Source organism: Bos javanicus, chromosome 10 (genome assembly GCF_032452875.1).
Source record: "Bos javanicus breed banteng chromosome 10, ARS-OSU_banteng_1.0, whole genome shotgun sequence".
In the NCBI taxonomy this organism is placed as follows: Eukaryota; Metazoa; Chordata; class Mammalia; order Artiodactyla; family Bovidae; genus Bos; species Bos javanicus.
In genome coordinates this window covers 26,355,384-26,375,813 of record NC_083877.1, presented here as the reverse complement: position 1 = coordinate 26,375,813, position 20,430 = coordinate 26,355,384, and the positions used below count along the sequence as shown (strand labels likewise).

At 44.4% G+C, this 20,430-nt stretch overlaps 1 protein-coding gene across 4 annotated transcripts in view; it reads right to left on the bottom strand.

The window, feature by feature from the left end:
- The window catches only part of TEP1 (telomerase associated protein 1), a 40,440-nt gene extending 21,621 nt beyond the window's left edge, over positions 1-18,819 (bottom strand). For 3 of the 4 annotated variants that reach the window (XM_061430621.1, XM_061430623.1, XM_061430624.1), the window contains exons 1-12: positions 18,729-18,819; positions 11,293-11,973; positions 9,990-10,172; positions 9,572-9,706; positions 7,973-8,134; positions 7,433-7,594; positions 7,031-7,105; positions 5,460-5,584; positions 5,122-5,279; positions 2,542-2,651; positions 2,092-2,182; positions 1,692-1,878 (exon numbers count right to left, since the gene is read on the bottom strand). In XM_061430621.1, coding sequence (XP_061286605.1) covers positions 1,692-1,878; positions 2,092-2,182; positions 2,542-2,651; positions 5,122-5,279; positions 5,460-5,584; positions 7,031-7,105; positions 7,433-7,594; positions 7,973-8,134; positions 9,572-9,706; positions 9,990-10,172; positions 11,293-11,949 — 2,045 coding nt within the window. In that variant the 5' untranslated portion in view covers positions 11,950-11,973; positions 18,729-18,819. Of the gene's footprint in view, positions 1-1,691; positions 1,879-2,091; positions 2,183-2,541; positions 2,652-5,121; positions 5,280-5,459; positions 5,585-7,030; positions 7,106-7,432; positions 7,595-7,972; positions 8,135-9,571; positions 9,707-9,989; positions 10,173-11,292; positions 11,974-16,700; positions 17,167-18,728 lie in introns of those variants that run through there. The other variant, XM_061430622.1, reaches the window with a different exon arrangement.
- Between the last annotated feature and the right edge of the window lie 1,611 nt (positions 18,820-20,430).

The following is a 20,430-nucleotide window of genomic DNA, read 5'->3' as shown; positions in this document are numbered from 1 at the left end:
ACTTGCCACTCAAGTATTAAGTCTCCACCCATCCACAGCCCGTCTCCAGTGTCAGTAGAAAAAATAAGGACAGAACTTCCCTTGGGCCCATTCTACAGGACTCTGCTAATCCATCCCATGGAGTAGACCCACTCTCAGACACTGCTTGCCATGCTTACCACATCAAGCCATATTTATTTCATGAAGCAAGATTTAACTGCAACTTTTTTGGGGGGTGGGGGCTGTGCAGGGCAGCTTTGGATATATGAGTTGCCTAACCAGGGACAAAACTGGCCCCAGTAGTCAGAGTACCAGGAAATTTCCAACTGCTGCTTATTTTTAAATTGCAATTTGAAGAACAAACACTAACTTCTTAATCTGAAAAATGGCAATTAAAGGAAAAAGAAACATTCATCCCACCTTTCCAAGACAATCTCTATTTCAAAGTAACTAAATAGCTTTAGTTCACAGAGGGTGGTTCTTTTCAGAGCTCCAGCTAGTAAATACGGGGAATGATAGAAAATGTATCATATTATTTGGCATTTGTTTTTAAAAACATCTTCAAAAAAAGAAAAGAGAGGGATCAGGAAAGGAAGGCTGGTAAAATCTTGATTTTTCACTGAATGGGAGTCCATTACATTATTCTCATTACATGTTTAATTTTTTTCATCATTTTTTTAATCTAGAGAAGCCAGCAGTCTCTACCATTGCCTATCCAGTAGAAATAAATTACAATTAATGAAATGAAATTGAAACTATACATGTAATATAAGGTTTTCTAGTAGCCACATTTTAAAAAGTAAAAAGAAACAGGAAATATTAATATCACATTTAATTTAGTCTAATGTACATATGTACATATATATATATGTATTTTTCACTTCAACATGTTAATACAAAAATTAAAAATGAGATATTTTGCATCCTTCTTCACATTGCCCTCAAAATCCAGCACATCTCAGTTCCCACTAGTCACATTTCAAGTGCTCAAGAGCCACATGTGGCTGGTGGCTACCAAACTGACCAGCAAAGACATACTGTTAGGACTACACCCTCAGCTTAATTCTTTAATGGCCCTGTGTTCAGCCACTGATCCACTGATTCAGATGAGTCCTGGCCACTGAGTCCTATTAGAAGGTTAGATGAGACCTGCATTTGTCTTGAATGAAAATGAATGAAGAAGTATCTAAAAGGACAAAATTCTGGGAATTCATCAAGCTTACAGAACCGATTTTATACCTATCTTTGAGTCTGCTTGAGGATAACAATCTTTATAAGTATCAAAAGAGAAAGGAAAGTGAATGGGTCAGAAAATACACAGAAGAGAGAAACAAAAAGAAAAAGAAACAGATAGAGAAGAAAAAGAAAGACGAGTATGAACCAGAGCATAGGTAGAGAGGCACTATCGGGTACAAAGAGGAAGGGAAATGCCACATAGGCTGACAGAGTCCACAGAAACCAATAAGCAACCACAGATACTACAGTGGAGGCCAAACACTGATATTGTTTCACTCTCTCTCTGCAGGACAAAGTTAAAGACTAGGTTTTCTATGCAAAAGACGATGGGAAACAGTCAAGTTTCAGTGGCTGGGAGACTGACAAGCATGTTTTCACAGAATAAAAGCTGGGGTTTCAAGATGACTTCCAAGCCCTTTTAAGGTGCTTCTCATGCCCACCCCTTGCTCCCAGATAGCACATACTCATGCACACACCTGGCCTTGTGTATTTTCATCTTCTTCCGCTTGAGCTGTTCATATATCACAGGGATCATCATTGCTGTCCGAAGTTCCCGACGGCTTGGTTGGCGAAACTGCCAGGAATAGGCATGCTTCTTGCCATATTTTGTGTTTTTAATTATTATCTGCTTTATCAGTTGTGTGTTGGAAGGAAATGGCAACTCTGGGTGGCAACAGGTAAGTATCTGAGTTAGGCAGCTTCTATTTCCTCCTCTTATCTTCCCATCAATGCTGTCTTGAGGAGGCTGGCCAGTGTCTGACCTCTGCCCACCCCATACAGAGAGTGGAAAGTAAGAGGCTGAAAATACCAGTGCTGCTATCTCATCTGTTCTCAGACATGAGAGATAAACAGGAGTTGGAAGAAGAGAGATATTACCTTTCTTTTCGAGTTGAGCCTCAAGGTCATTGATGGAATCATGAGCATTAAGGAATCTGAATGGAAACTGCCGACTGTGGATCACTGTCTTCTACAAAGCAAAAAGAGGGGTCATGAGCAGAGGACCAAGAGGGATGGGGAGCATCAGAGGCTTCAGGGGCCAGGAAGATGAGATAACCCTTCTATTAGATCTGTGGGAAGGTGGGAAAGGACAAAATAGATATTAGACAAAGGTAGAAAAGAATAGATGTCCTGAGAGACTATGAGGAAAGAGAAAAGGAGAGGAAGTAACAGAAGGTTCCCTGTTTCTTTTATATCAGACTCCCTCTTAAGTGAGTTAAATCACAGAAATGATCTCAGAAAATAAAAAGGAAAGTTCTCAAACAGCACAGTGGCTATGACCTTCCCCAGCCACTCGGAGAAGCCTGGCTCCCCGCCCCTCACACGTACAGCATGCTGGAGTCTCTGGAGCACAAGCTCGTGGTGACGGGCGCTGATTCCAACCCGCAGCAGGTTACGTAGGTTCCGAAGCATGGCCATGAAGGGGAGTTTCCCACTGTCTGCCGAAGGTAGACATAGGGTGGCAAAAGCAAACAAAGGATGAATGAGAGAGGTCAGAGATCAGAGCAGGATGACCAGAGGCCAAGGAGAATATGCATGTTAGAGGAAATGAGGTACTAATAAGTGATCTATTGTCCACAAAATATTTTAAAGGTCTGGAAAGATAAAAATTGGGTTGCCTGATCTTGGAGCAAAATCTGTACGTTTCTGAAATTAGCTATTTCAACAAACAACTTAGGTCATCACTTTGTTGGCTTCAGTCCTGAGACTGGGCTTAACTGGCAAAATACATTCTCTACAATAATGATTTCCAAACTTTTTAGATGGCTAAAAGAGAAATTTCCAAGTGTAATCTCATAAATTATATACATGGAGTACTAGCAACATGGACTAAGTGATTACAGGAGTTCAATCTGTATAGTAAATACTGGAAACACTCTTTAGATAAAGGTAGACATAAACAGGAGGTGTGATATTTTTCCTGGGTACCCCTGCAAAACACTCAGACCACACTCAGACCACATTACAGGCCTGGCCTATGAGGCCCCAAACCACATCCCAGTCACTAGCTCTACCATCAACAGCCTTCATTAGGAAAGTGGGGGTACCTTTTTTAAGGTTATATAAGTCTCATTTGAATTATAGCTAGAAAGCTTTCAGCCTCCTGGAAGTCCTGTGGTTCTCCAGTCATAAGTCTTCTTCTGAGTTAGATTGTGTAAAACAATTAAGTTGTATACACAGTGTAAATGATATGTGACAAGTCATGAACTATTGCATCCTTTGTCAACTCATAAGTTTTGCTCAAATGTTGCTATATATGAAAGATATACTGATCAATTTGATAAGAAATTAAATTCAATATCATATTCTTTGATACACTAGAATATAAAATGATTACTCATTCTATAGATGAAGTAGTTCACTGATTTCAATCTAAAAAAATTGTTAATGAGTTACTAATGAGCCTCTGAGGGCCAAAGAGGGATCTGTATATCTAGTTATATTTTATCTTATATTGTATACTTTATTTTTTACATTTATCTTCATATCTATATTTATATAAGTTATGTAGTTCCTAAAGTACACAATTTATTAGTACATGTATAAAATTTTTTAAAATACATGTACATATATTCTGGTGTATCCCAAAAATTCTTACTGCAATATATAATCCAGTGGGCTGGGGACCACTGGATTAGATTATGGGCATTTGTCTCAACCAACATAAATGGCACAGTTTTAATTTTCAGGGTCAGAGGGAGGAAGTGGAGATGATGCATACTAGAATCACCAAAACATGCTAGCTGCCATCCAGGTCTCTTTATCCCACTCTAACCAAAGTCATACCAAATGTTGGGGGAAAGGTTGTCAAGCGTGTGTGTGTGTGTGTGTGTGTGTGTGTGTGTGTGTGTGTGTCTTTTTGTGTTTTAATTCTCATGTGATTCTGATATATACACTGTCATAGACAATTACAAAGTGAGAGGAATGATAAGCGGCTGAGCTATTTGGTCTGCCCTGAGTACAATCTATAAATGACAGCTCACAGAAAAAGAAAAGCCAGCTTGGGTTTCTGAAGCTCCAAAATATGAAGTCCATAAAACTCAAACAGCCAGGACTTTCTGGTGGTCCTTTCTGCTGGTCCAGCAGATAAAAGTCCACCTTGCAATGCAAGGGACTCGGGTTCAATCCCTGGTCAAGGAACCAAGATCTCACATGCTGTGGAGCTACTGAGCCTGCATACAACTAGAGAGTCGGTGCAACACAATGAAAGATTCTACGGGTGCAAGGGAGACCCCACGCACCGTAACTAATACCTGACACAGTCAACCAAAAAACAAACGAAAACAAAACAAACAAACGCAGGAAACCCTCAAGCAGGCAAAAAGTCTACAGTCAGACAGAAAGAAGCTGATTTTAAACTTTCAAAGATGAAGGAGGAAGTAAAAGAAAACATGGAATAAAAAGGGCCTTCTATAGTTAAAAATAAACAAGCAAGAAAAGAGATTGAGAGTAACTTGGTCCTCCCCATCTGAATTATTTTTACTCATGTGGGCATATGACCTAGAACATCCATGTCCTAAAAATGGGCTTTGGTGGAGATTTCAATGTGCCATGTCCCAGTCCTACTTTGTCTGGAAGAGTGACACAGATATTGGCACAAGTGATATCAGAGAGAAGGTAATGCTTTTGTCATGTATTGATAAAGGCTTGTATTATATCACCTAACATATCACCTAATCACGTCTGAAATTATGACCTTCCTATGATGTCAGTGCTATTCAAAGCAGAGGCCACTGGCCACTTTGGTATGGTCAATGGCAGACCTGTTAAATCCAATCATTTCCAGTGATGGAACTACCAAGTGAGAATAATTGCACCACGCCATGGAAACTTCTCTTTCAGGGGCCAAAATGTAGAAGCATGAGTGAGTAAGACAGGAAGGGAGTGTGATAGTCAAGGTTACTCTACCGATGAGTTCCTCCCAGACGGTGGCCTTGTTTCCCCGTAAGCTCAGCTCCCGCTCCCAGGTCTCTGGTCGAGCGAGCTTCATCCGCTTCCCGGCTCTGCTAGAATCCCAGGGCCCTGGGAGGCGGCTTCGAGAAAAGGCCTGTAGGTTGGAGGGGTATCTGAAACAGACAAGGAAAAACATCATTTCAAAGGCATCTGAAAATAACTCGGAAAGGAACAGTGAGTCAGTCAAAGCCAGTAAGTCCCAGTTAAGGCCAGGTCTGCTCAAACTATAAGGACTGGGGCTATGGGCGCTGAAGAGTCAGGGGGTTATCCAGCTGGAGTGTGCATCTTCTCACCTGCAGCCCAGCAGGGCCTGGACAAGCTGTGCAGGCTCATGGATGTGCAGTCTCCGTACCAACTTCTTCAGGGTGAACCTTTGCTCACTCTTTTTCTCTGACACTGAACCATAGGTTGTCTCAAACTGTGGAAATATTCCCAAGTCCCACAGGGGTCATTCAATCTATGACATGGTCATCTTCTTCAGAAAACAAAAAACAAGACCATCCTACACCTAGATTTGACAAAGAACAGGACTAAAGAGTAAAACTCTTCAGCAGCAGGAGCTTCTGAGTAGGTGTGTGGGGTCACTGTGTTTCATCTACACAAGTCGGACTACCAACAGTTAACAATGGATGAATGGCTTGTGAAAAGCAAGATGGGGATTGACTAAACAGAGACGAGCCGGTTCTTAGAGGGAGAGAGAGCGAAAGCAGCTCTTATTTAAATCATTGATGGGCTTCCCTGGTGGTCCAGTGGTTAAGACTCCATGCTTCCACTGCTGGAGGCATGGGTTCAATCCCTGGTTGGGGAACAAATGTCTGAGACTTGGAGCATGCAACTGGAGCACAATGTAAGCTGTGAGGAGTTAAAAAATGAAAGAAGCTGGCTTTCAGAGTCTTCTATCTTAGAAGAGCTAAGTTTGGGATATATTAATAGGATGAAAAGACCAGTGGACCAACTGAGGATGTGTTTTCTTGTAATACTAACATATTTCCCTAATAATCTTATTTTAATGAATATGATATCATCGTTCAGATCCAGGTATTGTTAGAAATCCTTTAAATACAGTAACTGATTTAGTTACTCCTCACAAAGAACCCAATGAAGTAGGTCCTGCTAGTATCCGATTCATTTTATATGTGAGGAAAATGAGGCAAGAGAAGGTAAGTCATTTGACCAAGGTTGCACAGCCAGCAACTAAGGAGTGGGGATGGGGTGGGATTCAAAACTAGGTTGTCTGGATCCAGATTCTACGCTCTTAACCATTAAGCGTGTGTGTGTGCGAATGCTAAGTCACTTCAGTCGTGTTCGACCCTTTGCGACCCTATGGCAACCGTAGCCCACCAGGCTCCTCTGTCCATGGGATTCTCCAGGCAAAACTACTGGAGTGGATTGCCATGTGCTCCTCCAGGGGATCTTCCCGACCCCACGATTGAACCTATATTTCTTATGTCTCCTGTGTTGGCAGATGGTTTTTTACTACTAACGCCACCTGGGAAGCCCTAACCACTAAGACTAGTGCCTAATTTGTTATTAAAGTAAAAACGAAAATAAAAATTTTTTATTTGGCTTATTTTTTTAAATTCCTGTGGAAGGTGGAGATTCCATAATGTTTTTAACTCACTTATCCAGCTGGACGTGACCTCTGTCAGTAAAGAATGACACCAAAGAGAGCAAAGTGGAAACAAAAGGAGCCTTTCCCAGTGTTCCCAAAGCCCCAAAATCACAGCTGAGAATTCCAAGGACACTGGCATGTGCCTACTACACCCACTACTAGTATTTCTAGACCAAATGGAATTCCATTTCTAAGTATTAATTGAGAAAAGATTGTACATGTACATTTAGAACCCCAGAAAAAGGCACTCACCATCTTCTGTTCACCTCGAATATGCCAAATGAACCTTGGCAAATACGTCTGTGTCTCAGAAAATGTATGTTCCTTCTGTAAGGACAGAAGAAACTGTTTCAAAAAGGGAGGTGATGGTTGTCCCTAGAGAGACCCATTCCAATAGCCCATCTCTATCACAAAGGAAGCGGCTGGGAAAGAGGCGGGCCCTGCTCTCTGCTGCCTGAGCTCTACTCAGCTCCTCTGCATTTCTCTGACTCCCTCTGTTCCTGGTGGTAGAAACATGTCAGTTGTTTAGAGGAGGTTGGGCGGCTGGGGGGAAATCAGTGTGTTCCCTCACCTTGCCCCACCCCCCGCCCCCGCCAACTTTCTAGGGAAAAAGGGGCCAGGCTGTAAATGACCAGGGTTGAGGCAGGGACTGACTGGCGGGCGGGGTGGCCGTCGGGGGCGCCGCTTGGCCCGGTGCTTCCGAGGGTTGTACTTAGCCAGCTGGTACTCATCAAACTGGGAAAATTTGTCCCTCATCGCAGCACGCAGGCAGGCAGGCAGGGATGCGAGACAGTCTTCCTGTTCTCTGCACAGGAGCTGTCAAAGAGATGAAAAACCATCAAGGGTGAGACCACTTCATGGGGTTCAGTGACAGCACAGGATACAAATTCCCAGGCCCAGCTCAACAACGGCAATTTCTGTGGTCCTGGACCTGTCAGCAGACTCCTCAGAGTCTCCTCTTCACTGTAAACACGAGGTCCAGAGTAACACCAATTTTTCTCAAACTCCGCCCAGCCCTTCTGAGTCACGCCCTCCCTGTTGGGCAACCCAGCCTGGTACTGCAAGAAACTGTCCTGTCTGGGCACCGGGCTTGAGACAGCAGGTCAAAGTGTCTGAGAGTTTTCTCCAGGGATGCAGTGAGCAAAGGAAAGGGAACCAAGTGAGAATCCAAGCTCAGGAAACTGAATGCCATACCTCGTAGAACCTGGCTACCTGGATCCAATCGGAAGGCAACTGGACGATGGCACAGAAGTACCGTCGCAGGTAGGGGCGGCAGAGTGGCAGGAAGGCAGCAATGGCCAAGACTTTGTTGGCCACATCCCGGACATTCAGCTGCTGCCTGGTGTACAGAGATGCCTAGGGAACAGAGTAGGTAGCGCTGGCCTCTCAGCCACCTCTTCATTGCATCGTGCCATAAACTAACTTCCTTATCTAACCTGCCTGCATAAAACCTTTCCTGAGCCCTCCATATTGTCTGTAAAGTCCAAGCTTCTTGGCTTGGCATTCTACATGCTCCATAATCTAGCCCTTATTCACCAGTCTTCTCCTAAGTCTACATACCCCCACTTAAGGGCGTTTAACCCTTTCCCTCTTTGGAGGGCTTCTCTGGTGGTCGAGACGGTAAAGAAACTGCCTGCAATGCAGGAGACCCAGGTTCGATCCCTGGGTCGGGAAGATCCCCTGGAGAAGGGAATGGCAACCTACTTCAGTATTCTTGCCTGGAGAATTCTATGGACAGAGGAGACTGGCGGGCTACAGTCCATGGGGTCGCAAAGATTGGACATGACTGAGTGACTAATACTTTCACTTTCACTTTCCCTCTTTGGAAGACCTCTCACTTTTCAGACTGCCGATTTATCCTGCCATCTTCCAAAGTCTAATAGGAAATATTTTCCCCCTTTTCTCTGCTTCTGAGACATTTGCTATCTACTACTCCATTTGCATTTACATAATATCTGGGATTGCTTTGGTTTCCCTAACAGTATCACACATGCCCTAAGAGCCAGATCCAAGTATCATTATATCTTTTGGTATAGCCCTCAAGGCATTGTGTATTTAGCCTGTGTACTTATTAAAAAGCAGAGATATTACTTTGCCAACAAAGGTCCGTCTAGTCAAGGCCATGGTTTTTCCAGAGGTCACGTATGGATGTGAGAGTTGGACTGTGAAGAAAGCTGAGCGCTGAAGAATTGATGCTTTTGAACTGTGGTGTTGGAGAAGACTCTTGAGAGTCCCTTGGACTGCAAGGAGGTCCAACCAGTCCATCCTAAAGAAGATCATTCCTGGGTGTTCTTTGGAAGGAATGATGCTAAAGCTGAAACTCCAATACTTTAGCCACCTCATGCGAAGAGTTGACTCTTTGGAAAAGACCCTGATGCTGGGAGGGATTGGGGGCAGGAGGAGAAGGGGACGACAGAGGATGAGATGGTTGGATGGCATCACCAACTCGATGGACATGGGTTTGAGTGAACTCTGGGAGTTGGTGATGGACAGTGAGGCTTGGCGTGCTGTGATTCATAGGGTCGCAAAGAGTCAGACACAACTGAGTGACTCAACTGAACTGAACTTACTAAATAAACAAACCCTAGTATATTCTTTCTCAATCCTCTCTTCCCCTCCTCCTCAGAGAACCCTAGGGATTGGGCCTCAGGCTCACCCAAAGATCCTACTGTCTTCCTAAGTAAAGCTCCTCCCACCCCTAATACGAATCTGCCCACCATCCACCTCATACACCATAACCAAATTCCCTTCCTCCTAGCTTCCCACTCCCATCCCTCCTTCACATCACAATACCTTGAGGACAAATTCAGGCTCAAAGCGGGCAACTTCGCTACAGACTTTGAGGAGGAAAGCCTGGGTAGAGTACGCTGCATCATTTCTGTTTACATTTGCCACCAGCGATGAACACAGAAAGCTCATGAGAACCATCTGGGAATCAAGAAAGAGAGGGAAGAAAGGGGTCAGAAGGACCAACTTAAGCATCCACTCAGGCCAACTTACAATGTCAAAGACAGAGAAAAAGAACCCAGATTCAGGAAGATGTTTGTCTGGCTAAGAGGTCTGAAAAGACGTTTAGCAAGTGAAACGCCAGAGCTCCTGCCCCTTCTTTCCATGGAGGGGATCTGGATCAGCCTTTGGTGACCATTCTTCTCACCTTCCTCATCCCCTCCCCTCCACCACCACCAACCTCTCCCAGCTCCGGAACTTTTACCTTCACTTCCTGAAGGACTTGTTCAGTAGGCTCAGGATGAGATTCAGAGTCCCCAGGGGTGAGCTTCAAGGCCAGCTCCTCCACCTCCTCCTCCTCTCCCAAGCTTAGTCTATAAAAAGGCATTTGAGCCTCTGCCCATTCCTTCTCTTCTGGCTTTTTCTCTCCTGAAGATGACCATCGACCCTGGGGATTGTGGCAGTTATTAATCCCAGCATACACCGGCAGCCCCTCAAACAGACAGAGAGCTGAAAGAAACATCCAGGGCTAGGAAGAGTCCACATCTACCTTCTAGCACCTAAACTCCTCTCCCTTCACACCCTAGCATGGATCTGTCTGGTCTGATGGAGAGACACACTGGCACACACACACATTGTTTCCCAAATCAACATTCTGAGCATTTGCTCAGATGATTCATGATCTGCTTTCATCTTCTTATTGATGTCATAGCCTAGAAGCCTGGGGCCCCTCACAACACATCTTCTAATTGCTATTAAGGTATTATGGAGTTAGAAGAAAAAAAGACCAAGCCCCAGATTAATCCCCCAGCAATCGTGATCTTACTCTCTGAGCCTCAGCTTCCTCATCCTCTGCCACCTACCTGATGGGGCTGTTAGAAGATTAAATGGGATGTGTATATGACTCTTTGCAAATTGCAAAGTGCTGAATAAATGTAAGGTGGCAGTAGCTGTAATCCTCACAATGACTCAATGAGGTGGACTTTCACTGACTTCATCTTAAAGGTGAGAAAATTAAAGCTTCAAAGGGTTAAGAGTCTTGCCCAAGTCTGAGTGGCTTGTAATAATAGGCAGAGAAGGGGAAAGGCTCAGATTCACCTTTCCCTCAGTCCAAATCTCAAGTCTCCACAGAAGGACTGTGTATCTGCCTATCGATCCTGACCTGTATGCCAAAGGTGTTTATATAGATGTGTAAGTGGACGTGTGTTTGCACATGCACACACAGTGAAGTGATCCAGGGTATTACAGTCGTGTCTCTGCCTTGTAAGATCTCAAAAGCACCTGACTGACTCTGCTACTGCAATATAATGCCAGCTCTCCTCCCATGCAGAGGCTTTCTAAAAACAAAATCTACTTTTGCTCTACTGTTCAGAATCTCTGAACTATATATGCAATAAGAGTATTGATGCTGATGAAGAGAACCTTTGGGTAAAGGGCACGTCAGGAAGAGACTGTGAGGAGACAGGGTACACAGATGCAGAACAGAGGGACAGTGTGGCACTGAAAGCTAGTGACTAGAGCATCCAACACATATGGCTGCAGTGAAGACAGCTTCCTGGAGCCATTACCAGAACTGCTTCCTGAACTCTCTCTGGGGCAGAGATGGTTTTCGAGACCCTGGGGCAGGTCAGAAGGCCTCGTCCCTCAGAGAGGTACTGCACCCTCGAGGCTGGATGCTCAGAAAGCAGGTGGTTGCTGCTGTTCAAGCTGCACAGATCAGCTTGAGCCAAGTGAGATATCTGGAGATTCTGGAGCAAGGGGCTGATAGACACAGTGCTCTTTAAAATGGTGAGTGTGGCCAGGCACCGATTCTCCAAGGAGAGGATGTCTGAGTGGGCAGACACATGCCCGGGTGGTTTCTCCAAGGTCTTCAGGTCAGGAAGGGTGGCCAGGCACCGGTTCTCCAAGGAGAGGATGTCTGAGTGGGCAGACACATGCCCGGGTGGTTTCTCCAAGGTCTTCAGGTCAGGAAGGGTGGCCAGGCACCGGTTCTCCAAGGAGAGGATGTCTGAGTGGGCAGACACATGCCCGGGTGGTTTCTCCAAGGTCTTCAGGTCAGGAAGGGTGGCCAGGCACCGGTTCTCCAAGGAGAGGATGTCTGAGTGGGCAGACATATGCCCGGGTGGTTTCTCCAACATCTTCGGGTCAGGAAGTGTGGCCAGGCACCGGTTCTTCAAGGAAAGGATGTCCATGTGGGTAGACACGTACCCATGGAATTTTTCCATGACTGGGGCCCAATCTGTATATAGCTAGAAGGAGAGAAAGAGAGGTGATGAGCAGCTGGCTGTAGTGGGAATGCATGTGTACTGGGACTAAATCTTTTCCATAGTCTTCCTGGTAATGCCAGTGACCTGAAGGCAGAGAACAACCAATATTTGTTTTTCTAGGACTGGGTTCATTCCAAGGATGTATTCAGGGAGTATTCAATCCAGAGAATACAGAGAGTATTCTAAGGAGGAGTAGGGAAAAGATAAGGCAGAAGTTTAATAAGAGTAAGGAAGTCTTAAAAAAAAAAAAAGAAAAGAAAAGAAAAAGCAAGGGCTTGAGAGGAAAGGAACGTGTCTTCACATGAAGGGGTAAGGAAAACTCTAGAGCTATCGGTCTGATCCCAACTTAGCACAGGAGCCATACTGGTCATCTGGACTGGATTCTTGGTGAAAGAAAAACAAACATCTTGATCAGGTATCAATACTCACCACCTCTATTGCTTTCTTTCTCCAAAACTCTAGATGTGTTTTTAATGAGCTGCTGCTGCTGCTAAGTCGCTTCAATCGTGTCCGACTCTGTACGACCCCATAGACGGCAGCCCACCAGGCTCCCCTGTCCCTGGGATTCTCCAGGCAAGAACACTGGAGTGGATTGCCATTTCCTTCTCCAATGCATGAAAGTGAAAAGTGAAAGTGAAGTCGTCGCTTAGTTGTGTCCGACTCCTAGCGACCCCATGGACTGCTGGAGCCATGTTTAAAAACCAGACTATATAATGATCTTTTACTTTTATCTAGTTTGACTTTTTCTATTTCATATTCAGTGCTCCCATTTCATTTAGTTTATGTTTTCCAATTTCTGTCACTTCATTTTTTTTTAATGTTCTTGCTCAAGCTTTTATTAAGCATAATAGAAAAGCCTTTGTATACATATATATAGTATGTATAATATATATTTTAAAGAACATGAATTTTTGCCTAGCTAAAAAATTTATGACATTTTGATTCTACTTGTTTAACTCAGTATGAATAGAATGCTAGGATTCTAATTTTAAAAAAATAGATACAAACAAGCAAAGGTTTACTGTATAGCACAGGGAACTATAGTTAATATCTTGTAATAACCTATAATGGAAAATAATCTGAAAATGATATATGTATATATGTATAACTAATCACCTTGCTGAGCACCTGAAACATTGTAAGTCAGCTATACTTCAATAAAATATATAAAGAAAAAATAAAGCAATTTTAAAGCAGAAAAAAAAAAATACCACGTCAACATCTTGCCTCTTACTCACTCTTTAACCAACTAAATAGGATTCTATCCCCACTAGTTCTCCAAAGCTACCCTCTTAGGTAACTAATGAAATTCTGGTTACTACAAAAATAGACATATCTTGGCCCTTATTTACTTTATCTGTCAAGTAGACTATGACACTGTGATCACTCTCTCCTGAAACTCTCCCTTTGGCTTCCATGATGCCATCCCGGTATTCCTCTTAAAACCCTGACTGCACCTCTTGGGGGTTCTTCCTCTGCCATTCCTTGAATATTGATATTCTTTAGAATTCTTTTCTAACCCTTCTATACACTACTTTCTCAAGATGGTCTCACCTACTCTGTTGCTCCAAATAACACTGCTACGTTGGCAACTCACATATTTATTCCATGACCCAGGTCTCATCTGAGCTTCATACTCATTTATTCATTCCCTTGTTGGACATCACCACTTGGATGACCCAAAGGTACCCAATACTCCATAGATCCCAAAGGCATCATTTTTCTACGTCTTCCCCAAATCCACTTCCCCTCATTGCCCCCTCTGCTTACAGGGGTTTGAATAAAATAGGCTTGAGTTTGAATCCCGATGAGACCTTGGACTGGTTCCTTAAACTCTGTGCCACAGTTTCCTCATCAACAAAACTGAAATAAATGCCTACCTCATATAGTTGTACAGGAAGAAGTAAGAAAAAAATATATGAAGCACTTAGAGTAGTGCCTGGACCTTAAATGCAAGTTGTTATTTTTTATTATTATTATCCAATAAACTACCAAATCCTATTGATTCTACTCCTTCAATATCTCCCAAATCTAATTCTCTCTGTTCTGCCTGCCACTATCTTTGCTGAAATGCTCCAGTCCACATGGCACACAGTACGTAGCTCTACTTAAAGGAGCTCCCAATACATACCCTGGAGAAGGAAATGACAACCCACTCCAGTACTCTTGCCTGGAAAATCCCATGGACGGAGGAGCCTGGTAGGCTGCAGTCCATGTGGTCATGAAAAGTGGGACACAACTGAGCAACTTCACTTTCACTTTTCACTTTCATGCATTGGAGAAGGAAATGGCAACCCACGCCAGTGTTCTTGCCTGGAGAATCCCAGGGACAGCAGAGCCTGGTGGGCTGCCGTCTATGGGGTTACACAGAGCTGGACACGACTGAAGTGACTTAGCAGCAGCAGCAATACATACCCCAGCCACCATTTACTGCATCACTTTATTTCATCAAGATAAAAATTTATTTTGTTAGGTTATCTGCCTACTTGTTCACCGTTTCTCCTTAATAAGATAAAACTCCCTGAGAGTCAAGGCTCCTTTGTCTTGTTCACCTCTGTATGCCCAGCATCACACACATAACCTGGCTTCTAATCTCCCAGTCTCATTTTTTCCTGCTACTCCCATCTAACTTCATGCTTGAACCATACAAACTCTTTTCAGCTTATGAATTGCCGAGGTATCTCTTGACTCTCGATCTTTGCACAGGCAGAGGCCTGGAACATTCATCCTTCTACTGAGACCACCCGTCTTCCCCAGCCTCTTCTTTACTAGGCCAAATTCTACTTCCTTCTCACTCTGAAGGCCTCAGTTTAACAGTCGGAGCCTCGGGTGAAACCCAGCCCCCAGCCTTGTACAGGTGGTCCTTCTATGTTCCCACATTGTACTTCCTCAAGCAGAGAACACATCTTTGTATTGTAATTGTCTGTTCATTTGTCTTTCATCCCCCCAGACTATAAATTCCTGAGGACAAAGACCCTTCAGCCTTGTTCAGCATTGTCGGAACAATGCCTAGTCCATGGGATTCAGAAGTTTTTGAAAATCTGGTGAAAGCTATGGAGCTTTTTCACATGAGTATATACTAGTTTGCATTCAGGTTACAGGAAGTCCGCCTACGTATCTCCTAGAATCTCTATTAACTGCAAATTAAGAACTTCCATCTGACAGAATGCTTGAATTAATATTATTAGGAATGTATATACTCTCTTATTTGGACAAATGCTTATCTCCTGTTTACATTTAAGTATTTTAGGAAAAAGTATGTTGTTAATACGTAAGAGTTTATGTAATACGTACATAAGTCTTAATATGTAAGAGTTTATGTACTGAAATGTAGAATACTTCCAAGAAGACTTGAATGGACTGACAATCCAGAACCAGAAAGGACAATGGCTATCTCACTGGACATCAGTGTGGGCAAATGGAATGAAGAATGATGGCCTGGATGTCCCTGGTGGCTCAGTGGTAAAGAATCTGCCTGCCGACGCAGGAAACACAGGTTCAATCCCGGGTCAGGGAAGATCCCACATGCCATGGAGCAGCTAAGCCTGTGTGCCACAACAGTTGAGCCTGGGCTCCAGAGTCCAGGAGCCGCAATGACTGAGACCACACGCCACAACCACTGAAGGCCGCAAACCCTAGAGCCCGTGCTCCACAAGAGAAACTATGCAATGAGAAGCCCCCACTCACCACAAATAGAGAAAAGCTCTCACAAAGTAATGAAGACCCAGCACAGCCAAAAACTAATTAATTTACAAAAAAGAATGATGGCCTGACTTGCAGTAACAGGGATGTAACTAAAGATCATCATATTAAGTGAAGTAAGTCGGAAAGAGAAAGACAAATACCATATATCACTAATACATGGAATCTAAGATATAGCACAAATGAACCCATCTACAAAACAGGAACTGACTCATAGACATAAAGAACAGATTTGTGGTTGCCAAAGGGAAGGAAGGGAGGCAGAGGGATGGACTAGGATGGGTACATGCAAGCTATTGGGGTTGGCAGATGTAAACTATTACATTTAAAATGGACAAAGTCCTAATATGTAGAACGGAGAACTGTATTCAATATCCTGGAAAAACCATGATTGAAAAGAATATTTTAAAAGAATGTATATATCTATATAACCAAGTCACTTTGCTTTAAAGCAGAGATTGGCACAACACTGTAAATCAACTATACTTCAATTAAAAAAAAAAAATTTAACAACAACAACAACAAAAAAGAATGACGGCCTGTATGCTTAGTACATTTCCCTCATGTCTTTGTGCTATATGAGCCCCCAGCAAAAGGAGTGGGGAATTTCAGAATTGACTCAAGACTTTAAAAAGAAGTCCTATTATAAAAATAGAAAAAACTACAGTTACATGTTTTTCTTTCCCTGGTGCTTGTGAAGGAGATTCAACTGACCTACAAATGAAAAGTATAAATCCCTATCTCGAGTTCCATTCTCCAGGAACAACCACTGCTAAGTTTTATATGAAGAGCTTCGGAAACTTTCTATGCATATACAAGTACATGTATAGGTCTATACTTCTCCTTCCCCCATATCCACCACCCGCTCCTTTCTTTTGCTTTACACAAAGAGGATCCTTCTTTGATAGTTTGATGTCAGCGCTTTCTATCATTGTGAAGCAGAATTCATCAAGCCAATGGATTGTAATCTGGGGGCTTCCCAGGTGGCTCAGCGGTAAGGAATTCACCTGACGATACTGGAGACAAAGGTTTGATCCCAGGGTTGGAAAGATCCCCTCAAGAAGGAAATGGCAACCCAATCCAGTATTCTTGCCTAGGAAATCCCATGGACAGAGGAGCCTGGCAGGCTATAAGAGCATGGGGTCGCAAAAAGAGATTCAGTTCAGTTCAGTCACTCAGTCATGTCTGACTCTTTGCAACCCCATGGATCGCAGCATGCCAGGCCTCCCTGTCCATCAGGGAGTTCATCCAGAGTTTATCCAAACTCATGTCCATTGAGTCAGTAATCCCATCCAACCATCTCATCCTTTGTCGTCCCCTTCTCCTGCTGCCTCCAATCTTTCCCAGCATCAGGGTCTTTCCAAATGAGTCAGTTCTTTGCATCAGGTGGCTAGAGTACTGGAGTTTCAGCTTCAACATCAGTCCTTCCAATGAACACTCAGGACTGATCTCCTTTAGGATGAACTGGTTGGATCTCTTTGCAGTCCAAGGGACTCTCAAGAGTCTTCTCCAACACCACAGTTCAAAAGCATCAATTCTTCAGCACTCAGCTTTCTTTATAGTTCAACTCTCACATCTACACATGATTACTGGAAAAACCATAGCTTTGACTAGATGGACCTTTGTTGACAAAGTAATGTCTCTGCTTTTTAATATGTGGTCTAGGTTGGTCATAACTTTCCTTCCAAGGAGTAAGCGTCTTTTGATTTCATGGCTGCAATCACCATCCGCAGTGATTTTGGAGCCCAAAAACATAAAGTCAGCCACTGTTTCCACTGTTTCCCCATCTATTTGCCATGAAGTGATGGGACCGGATGCCATGATCTTAGTTTTCTGCATGTTGAGCTTTAAGCCAACTTTTTCACTCTCCTCTTTCACTTTCATCAAGAGGCTCTTTAGTTCTTCCTCACTTTCTGCCATAAGCATGGTGTCATCTGCATATCTGAGGTTATTGATATTTCTCCTGGCAACCTTGATTCCAACTTGTGCTTCTTCCAGCCCAGCGTTTCTCATGATGTACTCTGCATATAAGTTAAATAAGCAGGGTGACAATATGCAGCCTTGACATACTCCTTTTCCTATTTGGAACCAGTCTGTTGTTCCATGTCCAGTTCCAACTGTTGCTTCCTGACCTGCATACAGATTTCTCAAGAGGCAGGTCAGGTGGTCTGGTATACCCGTCTCTTTCAGAATTTTCCACAGTTTATTGTGATCCACACAGTCAAAGGCTTTGGCATAAACAACAATAAAGAGAATCATACTTTAGACGCTGTGTGTTAAGTTGTTTCAGTACTTTCGGATTCTTTGCGCCCCCATGGACTGTAGCTCACCAGGCTCCTCTGTCCATGGGAATTCTCCAAGCAAGAATACTGGAGTGGGTTGCCATGCTCTCCTCCAAGGGATCTTCCCAACCCAGGGATCGAACTGGCATTTCTTATGTCCCCTGAGTTGGCAAGCAGGTTCTTTACCACTAGCGTCACCTGGGAAGCACGTTAATAGCCATCTCACTTTTAAGTTGACTGTGTGACACTGCACTCCAGTACTCTTGTCTGGAAAATCCCATGGACGGAGGAGCCTAGTAGGCTGCAGTCCATGGGGTCGCTAAGAGTCGGACGCGACTGAGCGACTTCATTTTTACTTTTCACTTTCATGCACTGGAGAAGGAAATGGCAACCCACTCCAGTGTTCTTGCCTGGAGAATCCCAGGGATGGGGGAGCCTGGTGGGCTGCCGTCTATGGGGTCGCACAGAGTCAGACACGACTGAAGTGACTTAGCAGCAGTAGTGTGACACTCTACCCTGCTTAAGCACGGCCCAGATTCCCTTCCAAGGAGCATACAGAACAAGGAAGAGGGCCCATTCTCATTTGGCCTCTTCCTCCCTCCTCCAGTGTCCCTCCCATCCCCGGGCCTTCCCGTTCCTTCCGCCTTCTCGCTCCCTCTTTCACACTCCACCTCCGCGCCCAGAGCTGTCCGAGTAGCCCGGCCGAGGCACCCCACGCGGCGCCCGCCCTGCCGCGTCCGGGGAGGTCTCTACCTGGCCGCGCTAGGCCCTGCCCGCTCGCCCCGGCGGCCGAGCCCACGCCGAGATCCAGGCCGGGGCCGGTGCTGCCGGCGCTCGATCCTCCCGGGAGACACCCGGGCCTGGAGCAGCTAGCTGCCAAGCGGGACGCTCGGTTCCGGGCAGCAGGAATAGGATCAGGATCTGGGCTCCACTGGCAGGAAGAGTGGTAACCCGAGGCGGAGCCGGGCGGGGAGAGGGGCGGAGACTGTGCAGGACTAGGTGCGGCCCGCGGGGCGGAGAGACGAGCGGCTGACGACGAGGACAGAGCGAGCACTTCGCAGCTTTTTCTGGGGCCTGCGGTTAGTGCCACTATCAAGCCGCACTTTCTTTTCCCCTTCCTCGCCCTCTCTTTTCTTGTCCCTCAGGGACAAATTCTACCAAATTCTCTTCTACCAAATTTTCTTCTTTTGCGAAATTTCCTCTTTTGTTATGTCTTCCAATGTTCGCTGCTGATCTGGACACATTTTGGACACATTTTGTTCTGGTATCAAATATAGTGGGACTGTTAATTCAGGCGCAAGTTACTTGGTAAAAATAGAAAAGGAAAGGGAAGGTCTAAAGCAATGGCCTATAACTGGATGTAAATATCAAATGATCAAACCTGAGTGAACTAAGAGCATGCCTATGTCCATCTGGGAGAGGTCCCTGGATTACAAAAAAAATTTTGGAGCCATTCTGAATGGCTGATGCAGAACTGTTTCCCAAAAGATGGGACCAGACTCAGGGAAGAGACAAGTGACCTTTACGATGGTAATGCTAGTGCTGTTTCATAAAGAGCTGGGCCGAACAGATTCCAGCAGGAGAAACATGCTTACCTCCTGTAAAACAGATTATGATTATCTGTCTCCAATAAAATATCCCTTTCCTAAGGGTAGGCTTCCCTAGTGGCTCAGTCGGTAAAGAGTCTGCTTGCAATGCGGGTGACCTGGGTTTGATCCCTGGGTCAGGAAGATCTGCTGGAGAAGGAAATGGCAACCCACTCCAGAATTCTTGCCTGGAGAATTCCGTGGACAGAGGAGCCTGGTGGGCAACAATCCATGGGGTCACAAAGAGTCGGACACAACTGAGTGACTAACTTTCACTTTTCCTAAGGGTGGGGAGTGGGCATCCCAGGTTGCTCGGTAGTAAAGAGTCCGCCTGCCAAGCAGGAGAGAGGGGTTCAATCCCCAGGTGGGGAATATCCCTTGGAGGAGAAAGTAGCAACCCACTAAAGTATTCTTTCCTAGGAAATTCCATGGACAGAAGAGCCTGGTGGGCTACAATTTATGGTCTTGGAAGAGTCTGACACAGCTGAGCATGCATACAAGCCTGGGAGGGCACTTGAATTCTCAGGTGACAACTGAGCTTCATCTGAGAATCGAGGGCACCCAGATCCCACCTAACTTGCCTAGTTGCCTCTCTTACCACCTATCCCATTAGTCCCAGCACTCTTTTTATAAGAAATATTTTTATATTCCCTGTTTGATCCTGAGCTACAAATCATAAAGTGTACTTTAGCTAGATACACAGTCCAAAAGTTTATAAAATGTCTAAAGAGATATAAAAGAACAGTAGAGAGAAGGTAATTTATTATAAAATACTATGTGTTTATATACATAAGTAGTTGGACACGACAAGAAGACACAATGAGATACTTAGATGTACACATCTCTCTATAGAATCACCTTGAATTTAA